The sequence below is a fragment of the Mixophyes fleayi genome, chromosome 1, assembly GCF_038048845.1.
Source record: "Mixophyes fleayi isolate aMixFle1 chromosome 1, aMixFle1.hap1, whole genome shotgun sequence".
Taxonomy (NCBI): Eukaryota; Metazoa; Chordata; class Amphibia; order Anura; family Limnodynastidae; genus Mixophyes; species Mixophyes fleayi.
This window is the reverse complement of record NC_134402.1, coordinates 370,543,749-370,561,416: the sequence shown is the minus strand read 5'-3', so window position 1 is coordinate 370,561,416 and position 17,668 is coordinate 370,543,749. Positions and strand designations below refer to the sequence as shown.

At 37.7% G+C, this 17,668-nt stretch overlaps 1 protein-coding gene across 2 annotated transcripts in view; it reads right to left on the bottom strand.

Annotated features, from left to right (window-relative positions):
• Window positions 1-17,668, bottom strand: part of MARCHF3 (membrane associated ring-CH-type finger 3) — a 169,154-nt gene that overhangs the window by 59,868 nt on the left and 91,618 nt on the right. For both annotated transcript variants that reach the window (XM_075178905.1, XM_075178914.1), the window contains 2 exons: window positions 17,321-17,561; window positions 6,407-6,611 (listed from right to left, as the gene is read on the bottom strand). In XM_075178905.1, the coding sequence (XP_075035006.1) occupies window positions 6,407-6,611; window positions 17,321-17,505 (390 nt within the window). In that variant the 5' untranslated portion in view covers window positions 17,506-17,561. The remainder of the gene's footprint in view (window positions 1-6,406; window positions 6,612-17,320; window positions 17,562-17,668) is intronic.

Genomic DNA, 17,668 nt, shown 5'->3' with positions numbered 1-17,668 from the left:
GCCTATCACAGCTGCAGAGTTATTTTGGGGGTTTCATCTGTCTCCCATTCATTCAGTGGAATGCTACATAGTAAAAGTGAGCATACACCAGTGTTACATGACATGACTAACGGGTGCTTCATAAATATTCATGCATCCAGCAGTTGCATCATCAAAATAGTGCCATGGAGATAGGTAAATAAAATGGGTGTTTGACAGGTGTTCTGTAAACCTAGGGAGCAAATGGCATCTTTTACTTACCTTTCTCTATATTGTGGTGAGGAATGAATGTAAGGAGCTAGATTTACTAAGCTGCGGGTTTGAAAAAGTGGGGATGTTGCCTATAGCAACCAATCAGATTCTAGCTTTCATTTTGTAGAAAGTACTATAATAAATGAAAGCTAGAATCTGATTGGTTGCTATAGGCAACATCCCCACTTTTTCAAACCCGCAGCTTAGTAAATCTAGCCCAAGGTCTCCTAACACACTACATGCATTTATCCCCTGCTATCTGTTTTTGCTAATAGCTGGTGTTAACTACAGTTTAGTTAATGCCATGGGGGTATGGTACAGCATTTCTGCACCCAGATGCTGTGAGATCAATGTCAGTAAGTTGTTAAGTAAGACTGTTGGCATGGACACTTAAATAATATTAGAATGGTAATGTGCAAGCTGTACTACAGCACTGACAATACTCTGGGCATATTCAATTCTTTGAATTCCCCGCAGCGTTAAAACTACTACCGTTATTACGGTAATGGTAAGCTGGATTTCAGCTCGCGGCTCAGGGAGCTGCGAGCTGAAATCCAGCGAGAAAACTATCGTAATAACGGTATTTACGTGCACTATTACTGTTATTACGGTAATAGTGCGCGTAAATAATACTATTACCGTAATAACGATAATAGTGCGCGCGCCGCAAGATTTTTGCCGTTTTCGCCAACAATTGAATATGTCCCTAAATGTGCACATCATATTCAGCTACATTCATTTTCTATTCCAATGAGTTCAATCTACTTTGTTTATAGATATAAGATGCCCAAGGTGACGAGAAGAGGGCACACTAATTAATAAAATGTTTTATTATTTAATACTCTGTGATACATTTGGTGTTGAACTTCATTACAATCATCTAATTATCCCCATTGTTCTTAATAATTCTAATACCAAAACACAGAGATGTGCGTGCCCCTTTTTTGCATTTCTTATCTTCCAAAATAACTCTCCAGCATATTTAAGTTAAAGTAAAAAACACTTTATAAGCTTACAGTGCAGCTTGACATTATGTGACATTTATTAGTTGTAAGGAACAGAAACAATTTAAGTCATATAATATAGCCAAACATTTTCCCCTCAAGAGAGCCTCTCTTGTTAGTAAAATAAGCAGATAACAACATCAAATGTCATCACGCTGCAGGTGTAGGAGCATTTTATGTGCTAATCAATAGTGGATCCAGACTGCAGTGTAATGAAGCTGGGACATATGATGAATCCCTTCAGCGCTGAGTGTGTTAATTTCTAGTAAGGAAGGAACTGTTATCTTTTACAGCAGACAAGCCAGATGACATGAATAATCAGGACAAGAGGGATAAAAAACAATTATAATGATGTGATTTAGTCAGTCTGAACTTTAATTTAGCAAATTCCTCAGCATCCAAGGAGCAGACGAAGAATCTACATTCTAATTTCAGCTCCTAGCAGACATCTCTTAGAGGAACATTGAAGAGATATGGGGAGATCTTAATCAGTTACAAAGCATATGAAAAGTGAGATCGGAGTGAATATCCAGCAGGCATTAAATCAAGCAAGAGCTATATTTGTGTGTAATAATGGATTTTTGGGAGCAAGAATCAGATCTTCACAGTTCATAGGAATATTGGCTTTCAAATGAAAAAGGAATAGAAAACGTATGATCAATTTTTAATTCCAATCTGTACATAGTAGAATCTTTGAAAACATAATACTATAATAGAGTACAGGAAATTCAGATGTCATTGAGCCATTTTGGTGCTACGTGTTATTGACAACATTGCAAAAAAGCCAAAGAAATGGTTTATACTCATATAGTCCCATAATCCACCATATATACATATATAAATGTAACCTAATTTAGTCTGAGTTCACCAATTATCCTTTGCTCAGGATCCTAACGATCCGTCTCTGCCGCTGTTTTCCACTGGCATGTGCTGCGCTAGGAGGAACTAAAATCTACTCATTGATTTCACAGTGCTAAAGATCGTACTTCCACTTGAATTGTGACTGAAATTCAGTAGGAAATGAGACCTTCATTTTATGCAATGATCAAAGCACTAAATCTTTCACGGAACCTATCATTTTTACATTTTGCTTACCGGTAACCAACTTTTGCTGTGTGATAAAAGACATATATAAGAATAATGAGTGCTTGTTAATTGACAAAACTATTCTTATGCAAAAAAACAATTGACTGTTCTTTCCCACTTTCTCACAATAGTACCACTGACCTTATACCAGCGTATAGCAAGTAGCATGTTCTGGAGTACACGGCTGTTAACTGTTATGAACTGAAGGTTACAAAGTGCAAGGGAAGACCGAATAATTTGTATAGTGGTCCTTAAGCTTTGTTCACTTCAGCACTATTACAGTCATAGGCCACAGGTGTACTTGTGAAGCCAACCTCTGTCCATGTGCATACCTCATATATAATCTGCAATATGCCAACCACTCAACCTCAGCTTGCCCACCAATCCTAGTCAGTCCTGCAAAAATTTAATTTTTGCAAGTCTAACTAAGTTTGAGGGTTGGTTTTCAAGATGAGTTTGGGAGGTAAAGAGCTTTATTCAGAGAGGGTGCTTAAAACTGCCCTATTGGAACAGGGCTTCCATATGAACACTTTCCTTTGACACTGGAGAATCTTTCAGTTCTTGGAATATGGCCACACCAACACAGATTTTGAACATAACAGGATGAGAAGTTAGAATAGAAACCTGGCATAACACCCAAGCAATTAGTTTCAAACCCCTTGTGACAAAATCATGTGCTCCATTGACGTTGCATCCAAGACAACTGTTCTTCCACCCCAGGTAGTAATGTTTCTTAACCTCCAGTCAATGCCGTCATCATTAATTGAGAAAAATATGCCACATTCCATCTGTGCAATTGGAATTTCAAGCTCACTAAGCAAGGTGGTGTTAGACTAAGGCAAGTCCGTACAATTATGGCATTTTAAGTCTGTTTCACTTGTAACTGGAGCACTCCCACTTTCACTGTGACATGAAGAAAAATCCACTTCAGTTGCACTTCAAAGTAATGTATAATTTCAGAAGATACGCAGTTAGAAACCTCTTTGTGATTTCACGGCTTTCTTATTTCTGTAGTATCAAACTGTATTTCAAGGTACTAAATATACATTGAAAATGTCTTTTTCTGCAAACAACAGCTCTGTCTTCACCGGTGGTAGTCGTTATTGCGACTACGAAAACACCGACAACACTTAAACCAGGCCTGTCCAACCTGTGGCCCTCCAGATGTTGTGAAACTACAAGTCCCAGCATGCCCTTCCAGCTATCAGCTGGTTGTCTACTGGCAAAGCATGCTGGGGCTTGTAGTTTCACAACACCTGGAGGGCCACAGGTTGGACAGGCCCGACTTAAACCGACATGAAATTGCTGATACTTCTATTGTAGACATGTAGAAAATAGAGACTAACTGAAATAATTACAGAGAACATTTCCGGCAAGCTTTGTATAAAGCCGAGAGTTACATTGCTGTTAAATTGTTACATTGCTGCTATTAAGGGGTGGCAATGAAAGGATCCAGCACCTGTACGATGTCTAAGCCTTAGTAAAAAAACATATCTATTTTCTATGTCTACATTAGAAGAATCTGCATTTTCATGTCGCTTTAAGTGTTGTCGCTATTTTCTTAGTAGCAATAACATACCGTACCTGTCTTCATTACAATGCTAAAAACCAGGCTCCTGCAATATATAGCCTTGCATTTGTTATTGAACTACAACTCCCAGCATGCTGACAGCCAGACAGCTAGAAGCTTTCAATAGACGATTCTCTTTATTTGATGTTTGACTTATATTTTAATAGGCAAACATCGTTTGGCAGAGCATTCAACGAACAATCACATATGTACATAACATAGATGCCAACATTTAAACTAGCATTCACAGGTAAGGTGGAGGGGTACTTGATCAATATTGTGTTTTGGGCACCAGAGCTGCTGGACCAAACAGCAAACATTCACTACAGCCCTTGCATGGCGAGTACTTCATGAACTTTATGTTATCCTGAATAAGGGCATGCAATTGTATGCGCCTGTGATTCTCAAACAATCATTTCTGCAGTGAAAAAAACAGATGTTTTGAGAACCCTTGACGCTGTAAATGTGAAGACCATTGGTGTGTGACCATTACAATGGCAGTCACTGGTAAAAATAGCTCCAGAGCCCAGGAGAGCTATGCTCACCTTATACTTCCACATATGTGCTTACATGTATAAACATATACAGCTTTACGGATAGCCCAAAGCAACCATCATAAAGCCACTAAGCTTGTCCAAAGATATTTTAAAGCACCCTTTATTCTTTATGACACCATTTTCAATGATCTAATGGGCTATTTCATAGCCAAGACAAAGCTACAAGCATATATGTATTGTGATTAATGGACACAGGCAACTTATAACTGAAGTTAATATGACTTGCACTGTCTCCGTGCCACCATTATAATAATATATAGTTAATTGTTTTCAGGGTAAAATAGCATGGTACGGTTGAGTTTTTGGCAAACACTAGGTATTGTAAGTTGCATATAACGCTAGTGGAGGCAGTTATCTATCTCTGGTGCAGTTCAGCACAGATCCAATAGTACAAAGTAGTTTAAAGTGCACATTGGATTTACAGTTATTAGAGACACTGTATACAATTAGATATAAAGTCTTACGGTTCTTTTTATTATTATTAGGTGATACTGAAGATTTTCTACAACTGCTTATCGTAGTTATAGAAAATCTTCTATCGCCCAATTTACTATTAAAAAATTGCTAGGACTGTAGAGGACTCAGGCTCCCAATGCCAGATTACGTTAAAAAGTTATTCATTTTTTAAAAAAAAAAAAGAAAAGAAAAGAAATAAAAGAACAATCCTATGTGAAAAGTAAAGTCCCCACCTGAGTCAACAGAGCAATGGGGGAGGTCTTTGAGAGAGACACTTTCTGTAATACATTCACTTCTTTTAGCATCCTTTCTTATTGCCCTCAAGTCCCAGAACAATGGAAAGTCACATCCCTTTATAACACCATGCATCAAAATCTTTACAACTCCTATTTCATGATGCCTGGACCCAGATGGAGTCTTCACTGCTACAATAAGGCTACATGGTTCTGCTAGCAGGTGATTCATTCCTTGCTGTTTGGCACTTGCTTGCTGGAACCTGGTAATAATCTGCTGTTGATTTGAACTGGTCTGCTGGTGGGCATATGCCTAAACAATGTGTTTATATTTATCTTCATTACAGTGATCTTTAGAAAGCACAGGGAAGGGACGTGTGTGTCTCTTTAAATCAATCGACTGCCCGCCAATGCGACCAAATGTAAAAGGACTGGTTCTCCAGATCCCCTCCAATGTTCTTTTTATAGAAGCAAGTGATCACTATCAGTCTCTTTCCAAGGAAAAACATTACAAGGAAAAAACAAAGCTGCCTTAACACCGGATTCAGTGTGATATAAATCACTGAAACAATCAATCTTCGGCTAATCTGAGCTATATCTTCACATCAGCACCACTGACAAACTAAACACAAATAACCCACATAGCCATAGCAGCAGCCCTGGTTTACTGAGCATTAAGCTTCAGCTTTCTCAGGTTATCTCTCACTGGCAGTCTTTTCTTCACACTGCCCAGTACACAAGAATAAGTGAATTAATCTAAAGCTGAGATGCTTTTTAAAAGACATTTCAATTGAACTTAAATTGGCCAAACAAACAGATAAAGTAGGTGAACTAAGCTAATGATTGGGAATTCAGCCCCACTCTTCTTATTTCCAGGTAAAACCTGTCCAGAAAAAATTCTACTTAAAAAAATGAATACAAATATTTCACCAGTTATTCTCACTACATAAGATTGAATCAAGAGAAAACATATTTGTACCGAGCCTTTACGCCACTACAGGTTTGGTCTTAAGTGCTGTCATAAAATATCGTATACAATAAACACTTCTCTTCATGAAGGTAAAATACCAGAAATTCTGCATCTGTGATTTGTGTTGTGCTAGAACAAAGACCTTCATTCATATTCTCTCTTTATACCATACAAATGATGAGAGAATACAACTGCTAGGGCTCACTGGCGTAGTTTAAACTCTGGCATTAGTTGGCATCAGGTTTCAGACAAACGAGATAAACATAACTGAATAATCCCGACATTGTGCATTTACTGACCTCTACTAATGGTCTAGGTTTGCGCTCAACAGAAAACCTGAAGTGACAGAGTTCACAGTAGCTGGTGTTGGAGGATGAAAGCCAGTGCTCCAGGCAGCTGCGGTGTATTGTCCCTAGTGTTCCAGTACATTCACATGGAGAGAGAAGGTCTTCTTGGTTACTTCCTTCATGGCATATCCTGCACATGGGGCGGTCATTGAAAGTGCTGTAAAAAAAGCAATATATTTTTCTGTCAAATAAAAAATCTGCTATTATCCCTTCTTCCATCTATCTATCTCTGAGGTATACATTTGGCGCTGGTTATACCAATGCTCCTGTGCAGCCCATATTTCCAGGACAGCCATGATGTTTGCCACTGGAAATCTAGATCCTGGAAAAAATATTCTTCTAAAACTTAGGGGGGAGATTCAATGTAAAGAGGTAAGTGCCGTGGAGTCTGGGAAAGTACTAAGTGGCGATGTTTCTCCACTCATTTTACCTCACACCCCACAGAGATGCGCCAAAAAAATGTGTGGAGACTACTTTCCGTAATAAGAGGCTCTACCCACAGCCAGACATTGAAGTGAAGTCCGGTGGCACATTGCTTTAAATTGAATCTTTCCCTAAGAGTTAGGTCAAAATTTTGCCTGAGTGCAGAATTTACACCATGCCGCATTGTAAAGGGCACAAATGCAAACTTTTTTCTTGCATGAGGGCAAATACTGCATGCTCTTGATGACAGCACACACATACTGTCCAACTCCTTTGGTACGCTGTATTTACAGTTGGGCTAAGCCCCACTCAACTGTAAATCAAGTTGTGCATGTTACACCCAACCCCTGACCCCCCTCTCCCCTCCCTCCCCTCCTGAAGCACAAAATGTTTAATTCTTTCAAAGGTGCACATTTTACACACAGTAGCTGGATTTGCTCCTAACACTAAATCAGACACCTAATCAGGTTTACACGATCATTTGAAATATAGTCTCATAGCTGTTGAATAGCATTTTGCACCTAAAAACAAGTTTTAAAAAAGTGAACAAGCTGAATATCATTGTTTTCTACTTCCTAAATATGGAAGCACTAAATATGCCCTAAAGACATGATAGCAAATACCTTGTAGTTGTCAAAGAAGCTAATAGAAGAAAAATAGAATAATAAGGTAAATTTCACATTTTCCTTTTAAACTCATTCCACATAGCTCACTGCAATCCAGATTGCTACAATAGACATCACCCATGAGGACGTTGTCCTCACCCATTAATCTGAATGCTCTTGTGTTGTGTCTATGGGAGATAGTCTGACACACAGCAGTAGCTGGCACAAACGGTGTTTACCACTATAACTCCCATTGCCCTTTCAGTTGTGGTTTGTTCAACTTCTGCTGGATGGAATAGAATGTAACGCAAACGGAACTTCATGATAATCCTAATAAAACAATTTGGGGGTGAAGCCTACGGCCTATTCAGTTGCCCCACTGATATTGGTCCGTAGTGGTAAACATTAACTCATTGCATTACCAGCCAGTTTCAGGAGATAGGAGTCTATACGTAACCCAGATACCCTGGGGGTGTAGGACCTCGGCTTTCAGTTATACTAAGGAAAAAAATTAATTGAGAAAACAAAGAATAAAATTGTGGGAATTGGGCTTTCAGTTCAATTAATGACAAAATAATAATAAAAAGAAGATAAAATAAAAACATACATAAATAAAAAACGTTATATATATTATATAAATCTTTTGAAATTGAAAAAATGTTTTAGTCATATAATAAAGCATTTTTCAACAATTTCCTTCTGTTATTGCCATCCTTGTTGTACCACTGGGATACTTGTTAATTAGGCTATTGTTGGTGGTGGTTACCGATTGAGATAGCAGAGCTATTGCCGGCAGTAATCCCTTGTTTTACAGGGTGTTTTCACCATCATAGGCCTTTCGCCCTTTAATAAGCATCTCTATCTGAGACTCATCCTGCATTGTGCATATACTCTCATGTCCACACATTAGCATACAGAGCGTGCTTTTTTCTATGCTCTCTTCCAAGCCCAGAGAGCATTATTATTATTGTTGTTTATTTATATAGCGCCAATCATATTAAGCAGTGCTTTCCAATGAATAAATACCAGTCACATCCATCTCTGCCCCAGTGGAGCTTACAGTCTAAATTCCCTACCACACACATACACTTGGATCCATTTGTTCTTTGGTCAGAAGTCAACTAACCTACCAGTAATCCATCTAATAAATTAACCTTTTATTGTCTATATGATAAGGATGGAATGTTCGCTATTTATTTTGTCATAAATTGTCATCAAAAGTATTTCTACAAAAAGGTATTTTGTATCTTCTTCAATTTACCAGTTGAATTAAACAACTATATCTCTCCTGCCTAACAGGAAATAAAAGAAATGCTGTTTTTTCACAGTACTGCCAAGGAAGCCATTTTTAGTTCATGTAACTTGATTTATTTACCAGGGAAAGTCCTTGTTTCACATGTGGTCTTAGATAGTTTTGTTAAATGTATTTATATTTACCCCCGCCAGAATAAGTTCCCATTCTATAACCCAAATGGAACTGAACACATTGTTCCATTTGTATTGATTTTAAGATGTTAACATTTCACAGTTCTTACAACAGAATTAATATGAACGCTGAATTAATATCAACACTAAACTGAAAATGTTCTTTATATATATTATACTAGGATTTATTGGCTGTCACGTAGAACTGGTTAATTATAACCATACTGCATTAAAAGTTTACAGATTACCAAATTCTATTAAATAACAAAAAATATTTCCCCTCAAATCCAAACTTGGCCAAACCACCTCTCTATTAGCATAATTTCCTTCTCTACTTTCCAATCACACTATGTACCAAAATCTGTCCTTTTTTCAGTGGGGGTAATTTATCATCTAACTTGCACAAGCTCAAAATCTTCTGAGATCAGATCTAATTGCTGATTGATTACTATGGGCTTCTGCACCTTGTACTTTTACTAGCAAATGAGTCACTAAATAGTAAAGTTTGATTTAGGGGTCTAGTTATCTAATAGATAAATAGATTATAATAACAATAACCCCTCAGATCAGGGCATTGCTGGACCATAATAAACTATCTGGGTTAAAGTGCTTGATCTGTCAACTTCTACAGGCAAAGCCTTGTTGGCCACTAATGCCTTGTTCTGAGGGGGCTATTATGTAAAAAGTGGAGTAGACATGTACAATTCCACAAAGCCCTGGCAATCACACTTTATATATTGACATGGGATTATTCTAGAAATGCCTATTCTAGTTTGAATTTATATCGCAGTAAACTGTGATTATTAATAAGTATTGATGGATATTAAATTGTTCCATAGGGGTTTGTTTATCAATAGGCCTTTTATCGCTGCAATAAGGATGATTTTTTAATGCCACTTATTGCTTATGAGACCGTATTTGGGCCTCACTTATTAGTTTTGCATCTTTGAGAAGAAAGAACAAATTATTTTTAAAACAGTTTAGAAACTGAGCTTTCATTGGCAAGGAGGAGTTGAAATGGATAATTTCCCCCTCACCCTCACATATCTCCCTTGTAGTAATTGACATTGTATTTTATTGACAGAGAATTTGCTTTGTTATATGCAAATTATTGCTTGTTTATTACTGTGCTAAAATTGTTGTCTCTTTACATAATAAACATGGCTTTGCAAACAATTAGTATTTTTCTCTTAAATGGGGAACATTTCTATTTAAGTCTGCAATGTAAACATGTAAAACTTACATTTTCAATTAAAAACACTTAAAAATTGCATATTGAAGATGGGAACGTTTGTATTACAATGGACCTATCAAAAGTGTCAACAGAAATAAGCACATCGATATCTCATTAAACCCAATTACAGGTATGGGACACCTACACTAATGATGTGATAGGTCAATTAATAATACATAGGTTTTTACGTTGGGATCAAACTGAATTTGTATTGAATGTGACTTGATATTTGGTCTTACGAAAATTAATTTTGCATCGTTTCAATTAATGCATGTTCCATTTATTTAAAAAGGAGTTATGTTACAATTGCAGATCACAAATTTATAGTTACTGGTTGTCATAGCAAAAACACAAGTAATATGGGGTGCACTGATTCTACACTCGGTTCAAGATATGTCAAAATACTAAGGAATTGGGGTTTATCTCAATCCTTAGTATTACAACTTTGTCAACTTTAATCCACACTAAAATAGAAGAAAGTTGTAATGGTAAGACTTTTATATTTTCTGGGAGGGGGTGGGTGGTTACGTTCTCCTTTAGAGTCACTGTAAGAGATATGTCCTGAGACAAGGGTATAATATGCTAACAGACTGACCTTATTTACTCTGAATTCTTTGACTTGCCTGGTAATGCAGTTCCATTAATGGTATTTTTACACTTTAGTAGTCACGGTTGGTTGAAGGCATGTCATTTAGAAATGAGGCCAACCAAGACGCTTCTTTTTTAATTTAGAAAAGTATCTTCTTACTGAATTGCCATACACATTGGTGTCAGCAAAGCTTCTCTTATTTGACATCTGTGCAGAAGAGCTTAAAAAACCTCCGTTTCTCAGAGGACATAAATCCGCAATGAACATGTTGAAATAAGATTTTAAAAGATCCCTCTAGTTCAGTAAAAAATAAGAAATAATAATTCAACATCATTTTAAAGAGCCACTATGGCATAAGAATGAAATTATTACCATTAGACTTCACATTAAACTGTTTGAAAGTACATGCAAATACGTCTGTATTCACTTCACAATTTAAATACAGTCAAACATTCATGAGTGCAGAGAAAGTATTGGCTGAGTCAAGGTGCCAAGTATAATTGTTTGCTATGACCAAAACAATGTGGAGTTTCCAACTCCCATTACCACACTCTGATATTACATCAATTCCTGCTTCACCCAGACCCCAACATAGAACCACTCCTATAGGTCATATAACAATACAACAGTTAGAGGCAACTAACAGTAGCTTTTCATCCAGAGAGCTTCGCTGAAGACTGAGTGCATCAAGTAGCTTTGCTTTATTTAGGAAAACAATTACATTACATACATGTATATCCACTTTTTACAAGGACTGAACTACATTAACCTAAGGTATTAGAAGTCAATTGTTTAGATTTCAAATTGTGATGTCAATCATTGTTGTGTTTTTTTTATTGGGGGGGGGGGGGGGGGTCCAGGTGCCTAAAAAATTCAAAACAGAACTGCACTATTATTAGGTAGTAATTAAGATCACTTCTATTTTAAACCATTGTGTATTACTGAATGTAATTCATAGGCTACACTAGAGCAGTTTTTATTTATTCAGTACTCACTTATGATACTTGAAATGGAGCAAACAGATTATATTTTAATAATAACAAACATTAAAATGAATTATTACATTTTACAATTAAATATTACCAGCATGAATCATGTCATAATTGTGCTATATAAATAGATTACCAGCACGGCTGGCTCACATAGTAGAAGTGGTTGCTTACATCTTTAGGACTGTCTGACCTTCTATTCTTCTGCCAACAATCCCACACCGCCAAGGCCTGAGGCCGCACATGAAGTGCTTGAGGTACACGGGGCACCAGGGACTGCAACATACATGTTTTTTTTCTGACTAGGATAAGAACACCTATTTGTTATCATTTCTCGTCTACTGTTTGTCTCTGTAAATGTGCAGGGGCAGTGTCATGCTGTGCTGAAGGAATGGAGGAAAGCAGAAGCACTTCTAAAGTAAGAATATAATCCATTTTAGAAAAACTGTCAACTACGACTCATATGAGAAAACATCCCTTTGAGCCCAGTAAATTGGTGATAAGATCCATGGAGATATGAACCCATGGGCCTGTAGAAGACTTATACCAAATAGGCAGAAATGACTGTAGTAACATCATTCTAGAGACCTGCCCACCAGTAACTCCACCAGTGATTTACAATTCCCCGGGGTCATCAGGTATTAGCAATAATACAAAGTTTACACAAATGTTTCTTATTGTGAACAGTATGTCTTTCGTGCCTAAAGTGTGACCTGGTATTCTTGTACTGTATTTGTAAAGTTACATTAGTGATGCACCTTTCCATATATGTGACAAATTTTGGAGTGTGGACAAAACACCCTTTTTCCTGTTTAACAATTTCAAGGCTGCAACTTCCTTCATTTTGGTCCAGCACCATGCTAATTTATTCAGAAGCGTTCCTAACTAAGGTAGCATTCAGCTAGGTTCTACCATAATTACCTTTAACCTCAGGCAGATGCAACAGAGGATGTGCTCACACATTTTTTTCCTGTATTTTATTGGGGGAACTTTGCATGGATCCATTTGAAGACCAAAAGATAGACACAATGTATTCCAAAGAAGAACGCTGGCATTGCTCAAAAAGCAGGAGGAAATATTAAAGGTTCTTCGACATTGAAAAGAAACAGAAGCTCATAGTAGTAGGTCAATTGGCTGCTATCAAAATTGACCCTAGTCTCTCTCTCTCTCTCTCTCTCTGTATGTGTATGTTAAGGGAATTTAGACTGTAAGCTCCAATGGGGCAGGGACTGATATGAGTAAGTTCTCTGTACAGCGCTGTGGAATCAGTGGCACTTTATAAATAAATTATGATGAATGATGATGATGAAGGTGCCGAACCATTTCAGTGGGAAAACTTTGAAACACTGCTGGGGCATTACAGAGCTTAAAAATCATTACAAGCCCCTTCCGTGTATTGATGGCAATTTACTATTCATCATTCTTACTATCTAGACTAAGTTATATGCTTCACGTAAATGAAGTTTTGTAAATATAGATGCTGCGTGGAGTGTGATATCAAAGGGAGGGGTTAGCAATCTTATTGGTGATTTTACTGAGGCCACCATAATCAGAGTCCATGTGAGTTTTACCTTTATTCACAAAGAAAAAAAACACACCAGCAGAGGAGCTGGATAAACCGTATGACTATGTTCTCCTTTATGTACTTGGATATGGCCTTATTTTTAGTAAAGTGGATAGAGTTAGCCTTGAGTAGAAGAGGATTCAGGCAGAAGGTCACTGGCACAGTCATATGAACGATGAGGAAAAGGTTCAGCCTTGCGACTTACTGAACAGGTCAGTATACTGAGTATATTGTAGGGGCATACACTGAAGGATTTTCCCATGCCACTGGCAAAAAGGTATTGCGAACAAGTCTCTCCAGGCACAAGGTAAAACAGGAATAACTCCAAGAAAGAATGTATGCAAAATTCTGAAAGCCTAGGCAGGCCTACAATCAGTAGGCATACTGCTTGAGCAATGACAAGAAGGAAGATTTGCTTTTTATGCAGACTGTACAATTGAAAAGTAAGCGGGATTGTCTGGAATTGAATATAACTTCCTGTATAGAAAATCCCATCAATAGCAATACCAGCTAGTGGCTTGATCAAGGAAATAGAGGAGATTCCAAAATCCTGTAACACAGGCAGTATTTAATAAAATTTCCATTAGTCCCAGAGGCAGTAAGCCTGAGGTGGAAAATGTATTTTTATCAAAAATAACACTGACGGAAAAATGAAAGATTTCTTTATTAACAGGAGATGATTTTCACTTAGTCTGGCCTCTCTCACCTAGTTTCCAGGCTTAAGGCTGTATTTGCTAACAAAGTGATCCTTGGTCCCACAACAGACACATAAGCGAATGTTCTCCTATGAGTGCTTTCTTCCTCAGAAAGGTGAGAACATACATACATTCCTGGGCGCAACAGAAGAAGGAAGTCTGTTGAAAATTTGGAGTTAGATGGACCAAACATCAACTCAGTCATTTTCCAAAGTCACTAATTTTCCAAACAATGTTCCCTGAAATGCAGTCTATCTTATTGAATAAGATGCTCAGATCGCGTTCTTGATATTTCAAATGGGCTGTGCTAGAATGCAACAACTGGAGCCTCATAGTTCCAGCCCAGTTATAAATTGTACAGCATACTGACCCACACTCATGATGCTCAGAAGACTAGCAGATGCAGAAGACACCAGGGGGTAAATGTATGAAAATCCGATTTCTGCAAGTCGCCGGAAATTGGTGCCTTTGCAGCTAAAATTTAAAGTGGCGATGGCTTGAAAAGGCAAACTTGCCTTTACAAGCCATCGCCTCTTTAAATTTTCACTGCAAAGTCGCCGATTTCCGGCGACTTGCAGAAATCGGATTTTCATACATTTACCCCCAGATTGGGTTACTAACAATGAGAACTGCAGTAGTGTACAAAATAGGATCATTATTTTTCCACAAAGGAGAAACTTAGGCTGAGGCTTGATCAGACAATAAAAAATGGTGACAGCTACATTATCCCATTCAGAGATAAAATGTAATGCTTAAAAATCAAAGTGTATTTAACACAGAATGAAAAGCCCCTGCATGCCTGTGGATCTCCAGTATAACAAGGTGATTGTGATATATGGATGATATAGACTGAGCTAGAATAGAAATCATGGGTACTGAAGCTGGAGATAGGATCCAGAGAGCATGGGTCTGCATAGATGCCTCAAGAGTTTCCATGTGGCTAGAAAGGCTATTCAGAACATAAATAATCTGGTTCTGCTTTTTCTACTGCTTTCCTACTCGTTTGAATGTCTTGTTATGGATCATCAGCAAGGTCCATGGGCTGCGCAAATTTAAAGACAAATCATACTATAGCACTAGTGTTTGGCGCTGGTTAAACACAGGGTGCAGGGTCTAAAGGGAGAGCTTTGCTTCCCTCAGGCTAGTATTGATGGGTGATGGCTAACAGACAGAAGAATGATGGATATATGCTGCATTCAGGGCTGACTGCTCAGATACAAAAGTAGAATCCAATCCAAGGTCAGTGGCTGGCAACACAGACATAAAATAGCAAAAGCAGAGAGTCAGTGTCGTGAGCAAACAAATGTACTTCAACAAAACATAGTAATTCAGCTAGGAAGTAAAGATATTCAGACAACTAATACCCCATTCCTACTGCACCAAAAACCCATGTTTTTGCCGGGGCAAGCACAGATTGACCTGGGTCGAGGTGCAGTTTGAATGGGCCCAGGTCTAATTCCCGGGTCTGCCCCGGGAAGCCTGCACTATGAATGAATGGAGCGACCCGGGTGTTTCAACCCGGGTCTCACCAGACACAATGTTAAAGTAAAAAAAAATAAAAGTAAAAAAAAAACATCACAAGAGGAGCCAATAAGAGCGCCTCTTGCGATGTTGCCATGGAAACCCCGGACAGTCTACCCGGGAATTTGACTCCGGGGGAGCCTCTGCCCCAATCTGTCCACAGGCAATATCCCGGGTTCATATACCCGGGATATTACCTGGGCGGCAGTATGAAAGCGGTAAAAGGTACATAACTGATGCTCAGAGGGCAGATGAGCTTAAATAGAGGCCTTATGATGTGCCCAATCAGGTACGACAACAAAGTACACACAATTAGAAGGCACAGATGCCAAGCAAGCTACCCAGTACAATACATTATTTATACAAGGGTCTCTTTTCATTATTACATTGCCACAGTGCATTACACAGAGGTAACAGTGGTTATAATTAAATTTTTTGTTTTTCCAAAAATATTAAGTTTGCTTTACACAAAAAATAATTCTGTTGAATTGGTGTTTTCTAAACTGGGAAGATAAAAATGACACCTGGAAGGTGTTGAACATAGTTTAAGATTAGAACTAAAGTCCCAAACTTGTTTTATTGAATATAAAAACAGAAAACAAAAAAGGAGGGAATGGAGGATAGGTTACATATAAAAGGTCACATTACCACATGTCTGGATACATATACTATAAACAATTATATAACAAGAAAGATAATTTACAACTTTCCTTTTTTTAAAAAAACATATGTTGCAGGTGATGATAGTACCATCAAGCTGACAACAAAATATCACAGATCTAATGTAGGATAAGAAAAGATTGAGACTATTCATGCAGAGACCATCTGCTGCATATTAAAATTTGTTTTAATTTCCCATTAACGCCCATGGAATGAATTAATGAATAATGAATAATTATACAGGAAGCTGAAACTTCCTCTGAGTTATTAAACCCCCTTCCGTTCAGACAAGTATTACAGAAATCAGCAAGCAGACTTTTATTTTTACAGTTTTTGTATATATCAGAGAAGCAAATAAAAACCTATTCCAGCCAGATCCTCATAGTCTCTATTTTGCGTCACCTTTATGGATACTTTCAGGTTTATTCATCTCTGCATATATCTACAGGACACTGCAGATATGCCCCTACCCTTTGGCAGACACATATTGACGCACAATGATGTTTTGCAGAGCAGCTCATACTTCGCAATAGTAATAGTAAATTAAACATTTTGACCCCTTATTTTATTAACATATAGAGTGATAGAGTGAGGGACATAAAGGACGTCAGTTTCTGAAAAAAAAACAAAACCAGTGACTTTACAGTAATTTATTCTACCTAGTCCTACCCTGAGAAACAAGCATATTTTTTCTGTATCCCACATTCATGTTGCAAGTTTGTGACAAAGTGCTAACTATAACTATATAACTTTAAATCAGCAATATAAAATTAATCTGCACATCATTGACAATTTAAGGAAGTTATAGGAAAAAATAACATCTTTGAAAATATATTCTAGAATTATTTAACAAACCATGACATAAAAATTCTTAAAATTGTTTATCTATAACAGTGTTGTACCATGATGTCATTGTTATGAATTACATGCCCAGTCTGACACTAGAAGCATTTATTGCAGACATTTGCGCTAATTGCTCTGTCATTTTCAAAAGCTACATACAAGTGAAGTTGGGTTTGTCTTGATTTATTGTACAGAGTGAAATCTGTTTGGTCTGCTGCATATCGATAACTCATCGTTTCATCTCTTTAATATTGCACAGTCAGCCCCCTACAAAAAAAAAGCCAATTTAAATAAAATCAGAAGATAGATGGTATTTACCTCTGCGTGGTTAGAGTCCGTACTACTGTTGACAGCAGCTGACCGTCCTTTGCTGAAACTTGCATGACATACTGTGGCTGTCCATTCACAAGACCGCTACAATCTTCCACTGTCTTTCCAGAGGGTGCTGAGCTAGTGCAGTCTGGTAAGACCTCAGGCAGGTGACTGCAGCGGCTTGTTGTCATAGTGACAGACAGCAATTACAGTGCTAATAGCTTCCGTATACGTACTGTATTTCCATCTGCAACGGGAAAAAAAACACAAAACGCTTGTTGTTAACTATTTGGCACGTGGAACACATTTATTTGGCACAATGCAAAAGGGGTTTAGTTATTTATTCCCGTGGAT